At 49.2% G+C, this 17,670-nt stretch overlaps 1 protein-coding gene across 16 annotated transcripts in view; it reads right to left on the bottom strand.

Annotated features, from left to right (window-relative positions):
• Cul9 (cullin 9) overlaps window positions 1-17,611 on the bottom strand; it is a 43,280-nt gene extending 25,669 nt beyond the window's left edge. For 13 of the 16 annotated variants that reach the window (XR_015628607.1, XR_015628609.1, XR_015628611.1 and 10 more), the window contains exons 1-10: window positions 17,523-17,611; window positions 14,893-15,496; window positions 13,581-13,735; window positions 12,164-12,664; window positions 11,220-11,355; window positions 10,906-11,099; window positions 10,280-10,661; window positions 9,709-9,901; window positions 3,547-3,754; window positions 234-430 (exon numbers count right to left, since the gene is read on the bottom strand). Coding sequence is in view for 8 of the 16 variants with exons in the window: in XM_087565845.1 (XP_087421971.1) it covers window positions 234-430; window positions 3,547-3,754; window positions 9,709-9,901; window positions 10,280-10,661; window positions 10,906-11,099; window positions 11,220-11,355; window positions 12,164-12,664; window positions 13,581-13,735; window positions 14,893-15,487 (2,561 nt within the window). In the remaining 8 variants the exon portion in view is untranslated. 16 annotated transcript variants of the gene reach the window in all.
• Window positions 17,612-17,670: the final 59 nt, after the last annotated feature.

The raw sequence follows: 17,670 nt of genomic DNA, 5'->3' as shown, positions 1-17,670 counted from the left end.
CTTGGAGGGGGCATCAGTGGTCCCTCTGAGGATGGACTCCTGCCCATCAGGATCGAACCTTGGGCCATGGTCTCAACCCCATGATGGAAGGTCAGTTTTTCTGCTTTCCCTGGGAACCACCTACATCAACTTGGACTCTCTTCCAGTGACATTCTGAGAGGGCCACAGTGTTTGCCCGGAGAAGTAGGGTTTAGGGTGCAGCAAGGATTTAGAGTCTGGAGGGAAGATCTAACCCCTCGGTATTCAGCATCAGGACCACGGCTGCGGGTACACTGAGGAGCAAGCTCTCAGAGCCTGGACGTGTGGCAGAGTCAATGCTGGCAAAGATCTCTCTGGTCATCTGGGTATCAAACAGAGGCTGGATGGAATCTCGGCCGGTGACAAAAGTGGGCACCTCGGAGGAATTAGCAATGGCTAGCATCTTTAGCGCCTGAAAGGAAGATGCAGAGGCAGAGTTAGGCGTGGACAGAGTCATCACAAGGAACACAGCACAGTGGTAGAGTTCTCGTGCATCATGTGCAAGGCCCTAGGTTCAGTCCCCAGCTACTGTCATCATTCAAGACCTCAAATCCTGGAGCAGCTGGACTGGTGACAAACGGGATGCATGAGAAATGGAAATGGAGCAGAAGGTGAAGGGACATGAGGGGAGGGGTGGGGAGGGGAGGCGGAGGGAGGGAAAGGGAGGGAAGGGGAGAGGAGATGGGTTGGAACAAGAGGGATAGTGAGGGGCAGGGAAGGAAATGAAGCAAACAGAACATCCAAGGAGTGAGCAGTTCATCCACAGGCTGTTTCTCCTCACACCGAGACCTCTGGAGTTGACACGCTGCCCTTTCAAGGTCTGCAGCTACCTTCAGAGGCTTTGCCTGAAGCCACACCCCCATCTCAGCTGACCACGCCCACCTTTCCTGAGTCCTGCCTCTGCAGTATCCTGGCATCCTCCTCTCTCTCTCTCTGCCTGGTCCTAACTACAGCCCTCTCTCCTTCCTCTCCTCCCTTCCTAGGCGCCCTCATCCACTCCTGTGGAAAAGTGTTTGTGATGTGGAGTCTTATTTTCTGGTATTACAGAGGCAATGAAATAAAGGGCAAACATTACACCTCCGAGGGAAGGATGTCTCTACTGTAAGGGCTGTCTCTCTGAAATAACTGCCTGGGGATTGGAGTGGTCTAGAAGTAAGATTCAGGACAGTTAGGTGAGGCCCAGGCTCACCAAGAGAAGCATTTCCTGTGATTATCCAAGTCTACGCCAGGTAGCTAGAATCTATATACGTCAAGCTGGAAACAAGAGGCTGTTAGTCTGTCCTGGGCAAGAATATGGATTTAGGATTAAATGTTATATTTTTTTGGTCATGCAATTTGAGCGGATCATAAAATATTTTTGCATGCTGGTGGCCTAGATAATGTCTGGCTACTCTTGGAAGGTGCAGACCTCAAATGACACAGTAAAGGAACTGTATCTGTCCCTCCCAGGTTAGTCTGCTCTGAGTGGACATGTGGGCGTGCCCACTGCACCGTGAGAATCCACTTTCAAAACTGCTCTGGCTCACTAGTTTCCTTCAGGGACACTGGGTTACACACAGCCAAATGCCCATTGCACACTAGCACAGAACACTCTAGTGCGAGTGGTCAGGAAGCCAACTTCCTGCAAGTTCTCTGGACACGGCCTTCTTTCCCTGCTCTCTGGGCAAGGTGGCAGAGCAAAGGCAGTGCTGTCTGCTTTACTCCAACCCAGTGCGGGGTTATTTCTGTACATGGGGATCGCTCGGCTAAAAGACAAACACACAAACAAATCCTCTGTCGTATCTGCGATGCTAGTCTTTGGCCTACACCTACCTGGAATTCAAGTGAGGGACAGTGAGGGATGTCTAAGACTAAACTCCTGCCTTTCTCCTCAAGCTGCCACTTCCTGGAGCACACTCTCAGATAGCAGCCCTCTCCACCCTGCCGCTTAATTTAAACTTTAGTATCTGGTATAGGAATGGCCCCTATAGACTCATGGTATGGGTACATAGGAAGTGGCACTATTAGGAGCTATGGCCTTATGGAGAAGTATGTGACTGTGAAGGCAGGCTTTGAGGTCTCCTATGCTCAAGCTGTGCCCAGTGTGGCACGGTCTCCTGCCTCCTGTGGATCAAGATGTAGAACTCTCAGCTCCAGCACCACATCTGTCTGCACACTGTCATGCTTCCTGCCATGATGATAATGGACTTGTTTCCTTCTGAACCTGTGAGCCAGCCCCAATGTTTTCCTTTATGAGTTGCTATGGTGTCACAGAAATAAAACCCTAACTAAGACAGTGTCTGTCTGTCTATCTGTCTGCCTATCTTTTTTTTCATCTTTATTAACTTGAGTATTTCTTATTTACATTTCTTTTCTTTTTCTTTCTTTCTTCCTCCCCCCCTACCCCCTCCACCCCCTCCCGGAGCTGAGGACTGAACTCAGGGCCTTGCGCTTTCTAGGCAAGCGCTCTACCTCTGAGCTAAATCCCCAATCCCATATTTACATTTCAATTGTTATTCCCCTTCCCAGTTTCCGGGCCAACATCCCCCTAACCCCTCCCCCCTTCTGTATGCGTGTTCCCCTCCCCATCCTCCCCCCCCCATTACCTCCCTCCCGCCAACAATCCCGTTCACTGGGGGTTACCTCCCTCCCGCCAACAATCCCGTTCACTGGGGGTTCAGTCTTGGCCGGACCAAGGGCTTCCCCTTCCACTGGTGCTCTTACTAGGCTATTCATTGCTACCCATGCAGTTGGAGCCCAGGGTAGTGGCTTAGCCCCTGGAAGCTCTGGTTGGTTGCCACTGTTGTTCATATGGGGTCTTGAGCCCCTTTAAGCTCTTCCAGTCCTTTCTAAGATTCCGTCAACAGGGGTCCCTGCCTATCTTTTTTTCTAGTGTCAGCTCTCTCTTTTCACCCATGTGGGTTCCAGGGATGGAACTCAGGCTTAGAAGCAGCTTTACCCACTGACCTGCTCACCAGCTCGTGAATATCATTCTCCCCCCCCCCCCCCCCCCCCCCGGAGCTGGGGACCGAACCCAGGGCCTTGCGAACCCAGGGCCTTGCGCTTCCTAGGCAAGCACTCTACCACTGAGCTAAATCCCCAACCCCGGTGAATATCATTCTTAAACACCCCTTTCTGCCTCTCTGCAGTTTGTACTCCAGCTCCAAGTCCACCCAGCTCACATTCTTTTTTTTAACATTTTATTTAATTTTTCTTTAGATTTATTTATTTTATGAGAGTACACAGTTGCTCTCTTCAGACACACCAGAAGAGGGCATCAGATCCCATTACAGATGGCTGTGAGCCACCATGTGGTTGCTGGGAATTGAACTCAGGACCTCTGGAAGAGCAGTCAGAGCTCTTAACCGCTGAGCCATCTCTCTGGCCCCCAGATTGCATTCTTAAATGCTCACCGTATCTTTCCACTTCACTTTCCACAACTTGGTCTGATTCAGTACAGGAGCCCTTCGGGGTCCTCGACCATCTCCCCCTCACCCCCCCACCTGTCACTCATCAATCACTCAGTCTGGCTCCGCCCAGTGTACTCACTGCCAGTCCCGCCTGCTGCACCAAGACAGATGTCTTGTATTCTTGCATGCAGATCAGCACAGCGTAGATGCCACCCTCCCTGGCAAAGAGCGGACGCCATTCATGCTTGGTCATGAGCAGGTAGAGGAGGCGCAGGGCCAGCACCACCACCATCTTCTCTCCCACCTGGTTGGTCAGCAAATCCACCAGGGTCTTCACGAGCTTCTCTCTGAAAAGAGAAAAGACACTGGGACTCCGCACCCCAAGAAGCATTGCCTAACTCTCCGAACACGATGCCCTCTGACTCCCTGCCTAGCTGTCCATCAAGATTCAGTGTGCTCTTCTCCCCAGTGTCCTCCTGGCCTTGGTCTCACTCCTGACACACACATCCATTCTGCAGTCTAACTGACCTGCTTCCTCTTCTCAAATGAATCTCTAGATTTAATGTCATTCTAATCAAATGGCTTAAAAGTTAAAAGTAAATGGCAGGCAGATCCGGGAAGGCGGGGAAATACCTAAGTATAGTTAAGAAAACATAATGCTTCTAGTTAGCCAAGGTATATAACTGAAACTCTGCGACAAATACAGGGGAGCCTAAGAGAGCAGTAAGGGTAGATCTCAGCCAGCGAGCACAAAGGGACACTGGAAAACAGACAGACGGTGGATCTGGGCTTGGTGGTTCATGCTGTGATCCCAGCGTTTGGGAGGGAGACGGGAGAACGGCCAAGATCAGCCTTAAACACACTGTGACACCCTGTCTCCAAAAGCTAAAAAGTCAAAATGCAAAATAAACTAAAAACCCTCCAAGTAAACAACACGTCATCATGTTCTTGGGCTGGGGTGCGTCGTAGCTCAGAGACGGGGCTCGCTTGGTGTTTTGTGAAGCGCTGGGTTCAGTCCCTAGCACCAAAGAGAGACAGGCAAATGTGTTGCCATCTTGCCTGCCATCCACCTAACAAACAGAAAGATTAGACTCTGCTTCATGCCATTTGCAAAAATAAATTCCCAGTCAAAATTGAAATGAATGTAAAAACAAAACAAAAATAAACGGAAGTAATAAGTATTTTTAGAAAACCAAGAACATATTTTCCCAGAGGCTGGATGGCCCAGTCAGGGAAGTGCTAGCTTTACAAACATCAAGACTTGACTCTAGATCTCCAGAAGCCACATGGCAAAGCTGGTCACTGAGGAGGAATAGACAGGAAGACCTTCGGGCTGTCGCCTGGTCAGCCAGCCTAGCCCTATCGATGAGCTTGTGGCTGGCCAGCAGGCCTAGCCAGATCCCTGAGCTCTGGCTTCAGTGAGAGACTCTGTCTCAAAAAAATAAGATGGAGAGAGACTGAGGAAGACACCCAACATTTGACCTCTGACCTCTTTGTACACATCCCCTGTACAAGTGTACAAATATACACCAAAAAGCAATAAATTTTTCTAACCCTAAAATAGATGGACTCTTTTAATTAAGATTTTATTTTTATTTTAAATTGCGTGTGTGTGTGTGTGTGTGTGTGTGTGTGTGTGTGTGTGTGTGTTTGTGCACGCACACACGTAGTCGCATATGCAAAAGTCTGGAGAGGGCTCTGAATCCTGCAGCTGGAGTTTACAGAAGGCTCTGAGCCTCCTGCTCTGGGAGCTTGGAGCTACACTGGGTCCTCTAGAACAGTGTACACTCCTAACCCTGAGCTATCTTTTCAACCAAGAATCACCTTTCTTAATAGGACAGAAGCTTTTAGAAGCCATAAATTGTTGAAAACTATAGCATCCTAAAAGTTTTAGCACATTGAGGCACGACATACAGAAGAGGCAAACAACAGGACCTGGAGAAAGCTGGCAAGAGAATGCTAATACGAGGGGGGAGGTAGGACTGCTGAGAGCCACGCAGGGGGAGCGGCAAATGGCTTGAACTCAGGGAATGAAGCCCACAGGTTACCACAGCCACATGGGTGAGCCTCAGTGGCCATAGGGATCACATGTCCTGAGGACCCCATGCTGTTGTGGAGTTCTGCTGTGCATACTGCTCTCACATCCCTCCTAATCTAAGAGTTGTCTGAAAACTCCAAGGGGGCTGCCAGCCCCTCACTGGGCAGTGTCTCTGGCACTCACAACAATAGTGCTTGATCTCTTTCAGGCATTGCTGGGAGCACATCAATGATTCAGTCACCACTCTAGGAACAATCTTAGAGACGTAGATCGTCAGAAATGACCACCAGCCTTAGAAAATATTTGGAGGGGCTGGAGAGATGGCTCAGTGGTTAAGAGCACTGACTGCTCCTCCAGAGGTTCTGAGTTCAATTCCCAGCAACCACATGGTGGCTCACAACCATCTGTAATGGGATCTGATGCCCTCTTCTGGTGTGTCTGAGGACAGAGACAGTGTACGCATATACATAAAATAAATAAATAAATCTTTAAAAAAACATTTGAAAAATAAAGTTGTTCGTGAAAGTAGGTTGAGATGTCTTTACTACTATCTCTCACGTAGAAATCTTAGGGCACAATGTGAAGTTGAGAAGGGCACACTCTTATTAGTTAAGCTAGGACCTTAGGGTCAGGGAACAAGAACAATGGCAGCACTGGCTGACATGACTCTCGCTGAGGCCGGACTGTGATGACAGATTTCTGACACCCATTTTCACTCTTGTATGATGTAATAAGAGTTGCCGATGGGTGGATATGCATTCTGAGGACTTAAAGTAGATAACGACCGATTTTATATAAAAGTTTAGATTTGTGATTAAGATTCTTACAAGATTACTTTAAAGATAAATAACAAAATAATCAATCTTTTCTTTGTAAGGGCAAATCGCCTCCTGCCAGTAAGAGAACGGGCGGAGACACTGCCTTGCTTCCTCACACTTTGTTAATCTATACCAAGTCGCCTAGTTACGAATGTGCGTGGGTTTGGGGGAATAATCTGTTTTCTTTACCTCTACTCCATAATGCTGTTGCTGGTAAAGGTATTGGGGAACACACTCGTTTTTCATAATCATTCACTAGAAGAAAACTAACATGTAATCACATTGTAATTTTATACTGCTTGACAGATTTTGCTGGGATATGTAAGCTATGGAAGGAAGAATAAAGTGTGGGGGCTGGGACATGGTTCCTTCCATCCATCAACTGTGTGTGTGTGTGTGTATGTATGTATGTATGTATATATGCACACGTAAAATGCTTGAAGCCTGAATGCTGGAGCTTTGCTCTAACCATTCTATGTGTGAATGTGTGTATGTCTATCTGTAGTTCTGTATGCATGTATGTGTATATGTATATATGTATGCATGTATGTATGTGTGTATACATGCATGTGTGTATACATGTATGTATATGTGTATGTATGTATGCATGCATGTATGGACATATTTGTGTATATGAAGTTACTGGACTCTACCTTTTGTTTCATCCACTGTGTTCTCTCTTTCCTTCTCTTCCTCCTGGCCCCAAGGAGTTAAGAGTTCATAGTTTTCCAGGAGTGCCAGCCCAGTAAATTAGGCTTTGTTCCCTCAGAGAAAAGTCTGGGGGGGGAGGGGGATGTTTGCCCGGAAACCGGGAAAGGGAATAACACTTGAAATGTATATAAGAAATACTCAAGTTAATAAAAAAAAAAGAAAGAAAGAAAAGTCTGAGGAGATTTCTAACCTCTGACTACCACTGGCAGCAGCCCCTGTAGGTATCTACATCCATCTCAGTCAGCAGCTCTAAGCACTGACCCCCAAAGGCTGTCTGCCTCAGTTTACCCACCATATGGATACCAAGGCTGGTAATTGGCATGGGAGGGTCACAGTCAAGGTCAGCCAGGCAATACAGTGTGAGACTCCAACTCAAAATATAACCTTCCCCTGGGTCCTGAGAGGGAAAACAGGGACTAACAGCTTTTCACACACGGATGGACACAGGGGTGTGGCTGGGATCTCCTCAGAGAAAGAACACAAGCAGAGACGCTCTGGGGAAGAGAACAGAGGCAGAGTTCTATTCTGATCTACTGCCTCAGAAGCTTTGGCAAGTAAGTATGAATTAAACAGAATAAATGCTCAGCTGCTTCTGCAGGCTTCACCACACCCGGGGCAGGCCAGGATCGGTTATGAATTATGTCCTCTAACTAGAACAATGCCTGTGAACACAGTAAAATGCAAGTTGAAATGTTCGCCAAAACGTTAGCACTGAGTATCTTCCAGGAGGCACTTTTAGATCTCTTTATCTAATTCTTTCTAGCTTTCTTTTTCTTCCTTCCTTCCCTCTGCTCTTCCTTCTTCCTATGTAGTCTTGACTAGCCTGGAGCTCAGTAGCCATCACCTTAGAGATCCGCCTGGCTTTGCCGTGTGCTGAGATTAAAGACATCACCACCTCTATGTCTATATTCTAACTCTGCCCTAGTTATTCTCTCATGACCATAAAAAGAAAGTGAGCACGATTTTTTCAAATATACAAACAAAATGTTTTAAACACAGATAATAAAATAATGTAAGAATGACTTTAAATCTGTAAGAAAAAGGCAACAGCTCGATAAGAGTGGGAAAAGGATAGAAAATTTATGGAAACACAACAAGTGCATGTGAATATGCCTGGGGCCATCAGAACTGAGGAATTAACACAGACGGGCGGGCTCTGTGCGTAAAGACACCTGCTGCCATTCCAGTGTCCTGCATTTGATCCTCCCTCAGAAGCTACATGGTGGACGGAGAACCAACTTGCTCAAGTTGTCCTCTATTCTCCACAAATATGCCACAGTATATGTTGGTGCCCGCATGCGCGCGCGCACACACACACACACACACACACACACACACACACACACACACACACACTACTGTGCTCATCTGATCCATTAGGAAGCAATACTGTGCTGGCCATGGTAAGGGAAATGGAGACAGGAGAGTGATGTACTTGAACCTGCGGCAGCCACATCACAGCTGTACACGGTGATGAAAATAATCAGCTCTGTGGAGACTGAGACTGAGCAATTCCTTTAACGGACACTGAGTAGCGATGAAGAAATGCCACAGAAGCTAAGACACACATTTCTTGCTATTTCCACCTACAGAATACCCACAATTTTTACGATTTTATTCATCGGGGTTTTAAAGGATATAATTTACACTTTTAAAAATATTTATAGTGTGTGTGTCTGTCTGTAGCTACATACAGGCGCGGGTGACTGTGGAAGCCAGAAGAGGCATCAGGTCACCTGGAAGTGGAGTAATAGGTGTTTGTGAGCTGTCTAATGTGGGTGCTGGGAATCGAACTCAGGCTCTCTGGACAAACAGCAAGTACTACTCCTAGCCACTGAGCCATCTCTATAGTCCCCAAACAGCAATCACATATTAAACCTGTCGATGGTCTGCTTGGTCCATCTGACCACATCAACAGGAAGAGACTGGAACTTTTTTTCAATCATTTTATATGAGCTGTTTTAAAAATAAAAGTGCACGGGGCTGGAGAGATGGCTCAGCGGTAGAGCGCTTGCCTAGCAAGCGCAAGGCCCTGGGTTCGGTCCCCAGCTTCAAAAAAAGAAAAAAAAAATGAAAGTGCACTTGTGTAATAAAGAAATGAGATTTTTAAAAAGTTTAAAATACAAAGAAAGTAGGGAAAGAAGAAAAGGAAGAGAGAAAAAGCTCTTACTCTTCTCTTTATTCTTTACTTTTCTGCTCTCTTCCCCTCTGTCCCTGTCCCTTCTCTCCCCATCCCCCACCTTCCCTCCATGTGTTCATGGCCAACCTTTCCTCTTCTCTATTCTTCTTGTCTCATTAAAGCTCTCCACGTGGAAAAAAAAAAAAGAAGAGAGAAAAAAATCTAGACAAGGTCTTACTAGCACAAACTGGCCTCAAGCCTACAATCCTCCTCAGGATTAGATTATGCATGTGCCACCATACATGGCTTGAAAAAAATGTTTTTTAAGGAAAAAAATACTAGAACTAAAAGGACCTAGGTTTGGAGCCTGGCTCTGGCTCTGTGAAATTCTGTTTTCTCTGAAAGCTATAATAATAATATTAATAACATTGGACTAAAGGCTTGTCATTTCTGTGGTGGCTGACAGACTTAGTGAGAGCACGCCCACCAACCGAGCCCACTGGTCCTTGGCCTGCCCCTCCTCCATCCCCAGTCTCTACCTATCCATTTCATTACTCCTCCCCCCCCCCCATGGTTCTTACTGGCTTAGCTTCAACCCAAACCCTTCCCTCTAACCTCAAGGATCTGTCAGGACGGACCAGAGGGTGGTCCCGCTCAGTGACCTCCTCCACCGCCTGGGAGAGGGCACCGAGCCCTGAAAGCTGCAGGTTTGTATCCAGGCTGGAGATCTGCACAGTGGCTAAGACGGCTGCCACATGCTGATCCAGGGAGCTGCGTGGACCGGGACCCCGCAAGGTTCTGGCCATTTCTGCAATTAGTGAGGGAAAAGCAGGAGCTAAAACAGTTGTCATTCCTCTAGGCTGCAAGGTTTTAAAAGTCACGGCATCAACAGTATTCACTGCTGCAGCTCAGCGTTGATTTACAGCTTTTCCAACGGTACACGAAGGATTAGTCACACACGCAAGATGGAGATGCCTGCGAAACAGACTCTCCTCTTCCACAGAGACCAAAGAAAGATCGGCTGTCAGTCAGACACAGTCAAGCTCATGCAGAGACACGTAAGTGCTCACAGCTTTTCCCCAGGAAGAGCTTTCCTCTGTGACTTTCCCTCTGCTCTACCCACTCTACTAGGCCAAGCCAAGTCCTGTTCTAATGTCCTCACCTTCCCTCCCAGAACCGAACTCACCAGTAGCTGCCGCCTGTGTTTCAGGGGCCAGAGCCATCCCCTCAGTCACCAGAAGCTGATTGAACAGCTGGGAGTCGCTCTGTGCTTTGGGGGACTCCGGCTTTGCGCCTGCGGGCTCCGCCTCTGCCTTTGGGGACTCTTCCTTCTCTGAGAAGCTGGCGGCTGACTCCGACCCCTCCTCTGGCTCGGAGGTACAGGAGTGACCCCGTGAAGGCGGTAAGCGCCCTGGTTCCTTGGGCAGCCGTCCGTACTTGGTGTAGATGTGGGAGTTGAGCAGGTCACAGAGGTTGCTGCCCTCAAAGCGGTTACTGAGAACCTGCAGCACACCCTCAGCCATCTCTATGGGCACAGAGATCTCTCCCAGAGTCTTTTCTCCCACGGCCTGCCAATACAAAGAGTCCGTTTCAGGGACAAACAGACACAAAGTTCCTAGGAACAGCCCTGGGGAGAGCCACCCCTGTATTTGCTCATAGCCTCTGCATACTCGACTCTCGAAGCTTGCCTCCTCCATCAGCAGGACCTCCTCCTCTTTCTCGTAAGTGACATTCCACTGGCAGAATTTCCCCTGGAGTGCCTAGCTCTAACCCAGCCCATCCCTCGGCCCAGAGCTCCTGGGCTTCTGGTACCTTATCCAGTTTCTCATGCAGATTCTGGAAAATTGGCTGCTGCTCACACAAGTCCAACTTCTTGATGAAGAAAAGTAGCTCCCACCACTCTCCCTGGGTCAGGTACCCTGGCTCCTCGCTCTTCTGGGACTCGGGCTGTAGATACGGTAGTGAGTAGAGGCCATGCGCTGGCTTCCTGTCCCAGGAGGGACACGCTGAGGAGAGAGGAACGGTCCATTTCTGAACCTCTGGAGCTGCCTCTGCTCAGAAGTGCTCAGTGCTGGACAGTGCTCCTCTGTTCCAAACAGGCTGTCCACATCCTCTCCTAGGCTCACCTGTGCCCAGGGCAGTTGCCCCTGCTCCCTTCTCCACAGCTGCTGATGCTGGCTCCCTAGTGGCTTCCTCAGGCCCCAGGATCTCTAGCATGTGCCAGTGGACCCAGTAGGTGCGGCCGGTTGACTGCCAGAAGACCTGGTAGGAAATGGATATTAGAAAGGACTCAGGCCTCTGAGCTCTGGGCCTGACCACAGCTGGCTACGCCTGGACAGCTCTCTACATAGCTAAAGGCTTCCTGCCGATATGGGGAGCTCGTGGGCCTGCCTTCTTCCTAGTCCTCACGGCCTCTAACTGCGCAATCTTCATCTTCCTGTCGACGTCACTCCTGCCTCCTGGGTACATTCCTGTGGCCTCACAGCCCACCTATCCCACCAAATGCTCTCTGCCTGTTAAAACTGAACCCTCTGCTGAGACAAAACCACTCCATAACTGTGGGTTTCCTTTTCCCTTTCTTCTTTACTTTCTTCTTTGTTGTCGTCGTCATCAATTAGAAGGCTCACTCTATGTAGGCCTGGCTGTCCTGGAACTTGCCATGTAGACGAGGCTGGCCTCAAAACTACAGAGATGTGCCTGCTTCTCCCTCTTAAGTGCTAGGCTTAAAGCCATGTCGCCACGCCTGGCCCTCCTTTCTTTTTATTGTTGAAACAGGGTCTCGAGTAGCCAAGGCTAGCCTCAAGCTTGTTATGTAGCCAAGGATGACCTAGAACTTTAATCCTCCTGCCTCTACCTCTCTAGTTCTGAGATTTCAAGCATAAGACAACATGCCCAACCTTGTGTGGTGCTAGGGGTCAAATCCTGGAACTCATATATGCTAGGCAAGGATTCTATCAACTAAGTTACGTCCTCGGGCCACACCTCGAGGTTTTCTCCTAGGGTGGCATATGGGAAGCTCCTAGCTACCCAGCCACCACCACAGATTGGACCCAGAACCGTGTGAGCCCACCTGCACAGGAGGCACGCCATTGTTGCTCTGCTGGAACTCGCCCTCGTCCCCAGCACTGATCTCTTCGTAGTCATCCAGGATGCGAACGCGCATGCCGGGCTGCACCGTCTGCTGAACATATTCACCGTAACCACTGCGGCTGGAAAATTCAGAACGGCCGCGGAAGGCCCGTCCTGGCTTCCTGGGCGTAGTGACGATGGTGGGTAGCAGCAGTGGAGGGCCTGAGAGGCACGGCTGGAAGATGGACCGGGAAGGCCGGGGCGGCAAGGCGCCCTGCTCACTGAGGTTCCGCGCCCAGCCCATGCTCCGCACCAGCTCTGAAATGAGGTTGCCCACCGCCATACTGAACTCCAGCTCCCGCTGTCCCCGACTCTTCTCCTTTGGGAGACACGGAGAGCTCTGGTCTCCAGCTCCTGACTCTGGGCTGTTATTCAGCTGATCCAGCAGGGACGTGACACATAGGTAGCGTTTCACCAGGGAGAAGAGCAGCTTCCCAGGGAGCTATAGGGTACAACCCTTGGTTTAAGTCCACCTCCCCAGGGCTTTCACCCCAGCCCCCCAGCATCTTCCTCTACAGACAAACGTGACTACCTCATTCCTAGGCCTATGCTTCTCGGATTTGTCTAAGAAACACAAAGGAATTATCTTTTTAAAAAAATTATGTCGACGGGTGTTCTACATGTATGTAGTCTGTGTACCACACACGTGTCTGGGGCCTGTGAAGGCTAGAAAGGGCAATTAGATCTCTTGGAACTGGAGTGACAGATAGTTGTGAGCTGCCATGTGGGTGCTGGGAATTGAACCTGGGTCCTCTGTAAGAGCAGCCATTGCTCTTAACTGCTGAATCATCTATCTCTACCCCATAAAGGACTCTGACTAAATCACAGATTCTTGTGTTTGCTTTTGTGTATGCTTGTATGTGTGGTGTATGTATGTGGCACATGGGGGGTGTAAATGTGCACATGTGTGCACACAGGTGTGGTGGCCCACTGTGGGGAGCGGGTGTCTTCCTTGATCTCTTTCCACCTTACCTTACATACCAAGACGAGCTCTCAGTGAACCCGGCTCACCATTTCAGCTGATCTGGCTGCCTACCTTGCCTGGAGCAGCCCTGCTCTCCCTCTTGCCCGCTGGACTGTAGGCAGGCTGTCAGAAGCCGCCCAGTTTAGCGTGGGCTCTGAGGCTCGAACTCTGGTTAGCGTCTATGGCAAGAGCTCTAACCTGCTGAGTTACCTTCCCAGAGCCTGGTCTTAGGTTTGGCACTAGGAATTCTAAATCGGAGAGGTTGAGAAGGGATCATGAACCTTCACTTTGGTTAGCTCTCCAGGTTACTCAGAAGCTACCCCACAGTCCTGAATCTCAGCTTGAGAGGTGGTGCTGTGCACCCAGCATCCCTGAGTGTAGGCTGGCAGAGTACCTGAGGAAGGTGGATGCCCTCCAAGGCCATGCAGTGCTCCTCCGTGGACGTGGTCTCTGCGAACAGCTCCAGTAAAGTGTAGCGGCTGTCAAAATCCATGTGTTGCTCGATGCCCTCATGTTGGCTCAGTGACAGAAGGACGTGAGCCCGGCTCCCTGTAAACCATAGCGGGTCCAGATCTCCTCATTCCACAATACTGTCCCCTGCCTATCCTAGGCCTTTAAGGCTTTAAACTTTGGACCGGGACCCAAAGCGAGAAATATACTTCACATGTAACCTAACACAAACACATACACACACAGAACTGAAACATAACATAATGCTACTAAGCTTTGGAGTGAGGATTCTGGAATTTTGGTTTCTTTAAAAAATTACAGAAATACTGTGATGGTAAAATTACAGAATATGTTTTTGTTTTAATCTCAGGCTGGGATATGAGGCTGCTCCACAGCGGCTGACTATGATTTGCCTCATGCACTAGCAGAAGCGTGGCTTTACCAGCTGCCGACAGTTTCTGTGAGTGTGTGACGTTTGGAATTCTGGGAACTTTTCAGAGGGTGTATAGAGGCCCATAGGTGGGGTGGGGGTTGGTGGTCACTAGTTTCAGTTTGTTAGTAGTTTGTGCTCAAAGAAGAAACAAGAAGTTAGACTTAGTGATCTCTCCCCTCTGCACCCCCCATCCTTCTTTCTTATCTAGAGAGAGGGTGAAACGGGGTGGGGTGGGGATAGCGGTGGAGGAATAGAAGAACCCACAAAGTAGCAAAAGTCTGGCTACAAAATTGACATTACTAAATTCTGTGTGCTGATACACACACATACACACACGCACACGCACACGCACACGCACACGCACACGCACACACATATGGTTTTGTTTGATTGCTTTCTCAAGACAGGGTCTCACTATGTAAACAATGCTGGCTTTAAACACACAGAGATCTACCTGGCTCTGGCTCCCAAGTACCCAAGTGCTAGTGAGATTAACGGCATGCCCTGCTATGCCCAACTGTGTGCAGATATTTTGTTTTTAAAGTTGGCTATAACCGTCCCCATACTAATTTCACAGCCAAAAATTAATCTCAAATATTCAACCCATGCAAATCTGCCTACTTTATTCTCTGCCATGCACGGCAAGTGACAGATAAACCCTTGAGCTTTCTGTCTTGTATGTACCAGGAATAACACATTCATCTATGTCTCTTTTACCTTGAGTTGCTACTTATTAAGTAAGGGTTGGGAACTCTCTGCTATCTCTTTTCTCACTCCTTGTGGCCCCATTCTCTCCACTGCTCCCCTCCCCTCCTCCTCTTACCAGCATCATGGGCTGCCAGAGCCTGTAGCATCTTGCCTGCACTCCGACGGATCTGAGGCTCCGGACTGCACAGCATGTGCATTAGCAGATCCAGGGCTCCTGTCTCCCTGAAGACCCCGGTGAGAGGCCCAATGCTGGCATAGGCACTGAGCACGTGGATGGTATGAAGCACAGCAACCGTCAGGTTGGAGGCCCCACCTTCTGCCAGCTGCCTGGCAGCCCTGCGCACCAGCGCCCGCACATCGTCCTCCATCTCTGCCATTGCCAACTCGTCCAGGCCTCCTGGGTCTCGTGGGAAGCTCCCCACCTCTCCGGTGGGTTCGTACTGTGGGCCTTTAGACACTGATCGTTCCCGAAGTAGCATGGGGCAGTTGGCATAGACCTCTGGGGCTGACAGCCACATGAGGAGGTACTCTGTCTTCTCCTCCTCTAAGCTCACTTTGCCCTCTTCGCTACACTTGAGGACACGCCAACGGATCAGGTATTCAGGATGGCCGTCATGTCCAGGTCTCTGCCGAATGAGTTCTTCAGGGTATGCCTGCAGCCGAGGCCCCAAGGGTACCATAAGGTCCCCTGCTCGCTGTTCTCCTACCATCCTGATCTCCTGAGATACACAAGGAGACAGATGGGCAGCAAGTGAAAGACAACCGACTCAGGGCCTGTGGTAGTATCTTGAGGCATAAGTGAGGTGGGTGGTAATGGGTGGGCTGCATGGTGGAATTTAGAGCACAATAAAAGATAGAGAATAGGACGGAGTAAACGAGTAGTTATATTTATATAACATGTATATTATATAAGAGAAAAATGGCGTGAAACGAGCAAGGAGTTGCAGTGAAAGCATTTCAGGAATGGAAGGGGGCTGGGCTACAGCTCCAAAGCAAAGCACCTGGTTAGTATGTGAGAGGCCCTGAGTGCACTGTGTGTGGGTAGCCGGTCTTTGCCACTTTGTGGGTTCTTCTTTTTCCTTTCCTTTATCTGGAGCCCCACCCTCCCATCCCCATCCCCACCCCCTAACACTACCTAGATAGGAGAGAAACAAGGATAGGTGGGAAACAGATCCTGAGTCTAGTTTCTTTCCTTGTGTTTCATCTAGGGCTACTAACAAACCACAGCCAATCTCCTTAACCGGCTAACAGCCACCCAAGTCGCCCTTTGGAATCCTAATACTTATGTGCTCTGTACACAGTCACAGAGATTGTCCGAAGCTGGCAAAACTGTGCTTCTGCTAGAGTATGAGGCAAATCACAGTCAGCTGCCTCGGACAGTCCAAAGCAGCCCCACAGCCCCATACTTGGGATTAAAACAAAAGCACAAACTTCAGAACTCTCAAAAATGTCACTACAGGGGAGTGGGGCACGAAAAGAGATGATCAGGGGTTAAAAGAATTTGTCACTCTGCAAAATAACCATAGGTCAGTACCTAGCACCCACATGGCAGCTTAGGACCATCTATAACTCCAATGCCAAGGGTCTGATGCCTTCTTCTGACCTCAAAGGGCATTGCACATACATGCAGACAAAACACTCATGCACATAAAATAAATATTTTATATTTATTAAATATATCATCACCTGGAACTCGAATTTGAGATGGTTTCCAACACTCTATGGGTGCTGGGGATTGTACCCAGGGCTTCCTGGAAGCTAGGCAAACACTCTACCAACCAAGTTGCATCCCTAGTCCCATAAATCTCCTTTGTAAAGGCTATGTATGAATTTAAGCCTGGAGTGTTAGCACATATCTACGATCTTGATAATCAGGAGACTGAGGCAAAACAATCACAAACTTTGATGCTAGGCTGGGCTACACAGAAAGTTCCTGGCTAAGCCCAACTACACAGTAAGACTGTCTTTAAAAACAAAACAAAACACAGAAACAAAACAGAAACAGAAACAAAAGTGAACACCATTGAGCACAAAAATGCTCAGTAAACAATGTATTGCGAAATAATCTAATACTATTCTTAGATGGAAACTGTAGGTTGCAGGCATCAGATAAAAAGGTTACTAAGGCAGGATATTAATGAGAATAAAACGACCAGGGAAAAAAGGGCGCGTGATTTGTAACGGGGCAATGGAAAGAGTAAAAATAGGTGTACCTAGATAAAAGAACAGGTGATCAGAACAGGGCAGGAGTCATGCCAGGGTGCACGGATAGAAGACAAGCAGAAGAGACGGGGAGGAGGCAAAGAAGATGTGAACCTCCGTGGGGACGGGATTCGCTTAGCATGGAGGTAAGGCTAAGAGATGACTATTAATGCCGTCATAGCTGCTTACATACATGGGGCCAAGTCAAACCATTCCCTAGGCCTGGGGGCGGGGTGGGGGTGGAGGGGGCAGCATATGGAGGGCCTAGACCAGAAGCTGTAAATAGAGGCGTGAAGGTGACGCCTAGCTGTGGAGACTGAGAACAGAAAGCAGCACAATCGTGCCAGAGCTAGACTTCAAAGGGACAGGGAGCCGGCCTAACACCTCGCGGGGAATGGTCTGGGGGGGCGGGGTGAGGATGGCGGGGCGCGGTCGCGAGCTGACAGGACCTGGGAGACCTTCCAGTTCCGGAGGAAGGGATGAGGGACTTGGAGTGGGTTGGGTAAGGAGAAGGGACAGCTCCGCGCAGAGCTCTCTTCTCACCTCTCACCACCCGGCTGAACCTTCGCTGTCACCCAGCAGCGGGTCCGCAGGTCGGCCCGCCTCCTCCACAGCTCCTTTCCGGGTCACACGCCGGGCGCACGCACGGCCCAGGCGACTACGGGTCCTACCGTGGCCCACAGCGAGCGTG

Source organism: Rattus norvegicus, chromosome 9, assembly GCF_021556685.1.
Source record: "Rattus norvegicus strain SHRSP/BbbUtx chromosome 9, alternate assembly SHRSP_T2T, whole genome shotgun sequence".
In the NCBI taxonomy this organism is placed as follows: domain Eukaryota; kingdom Metazoa; phylum Chordata; class Mammalia; order Rodentia; family Muridae; genus Rattus; species Rattus norvegicus.
This window is presented reverse-complemented; position numbering and strand designations above follow the sequence as displayed.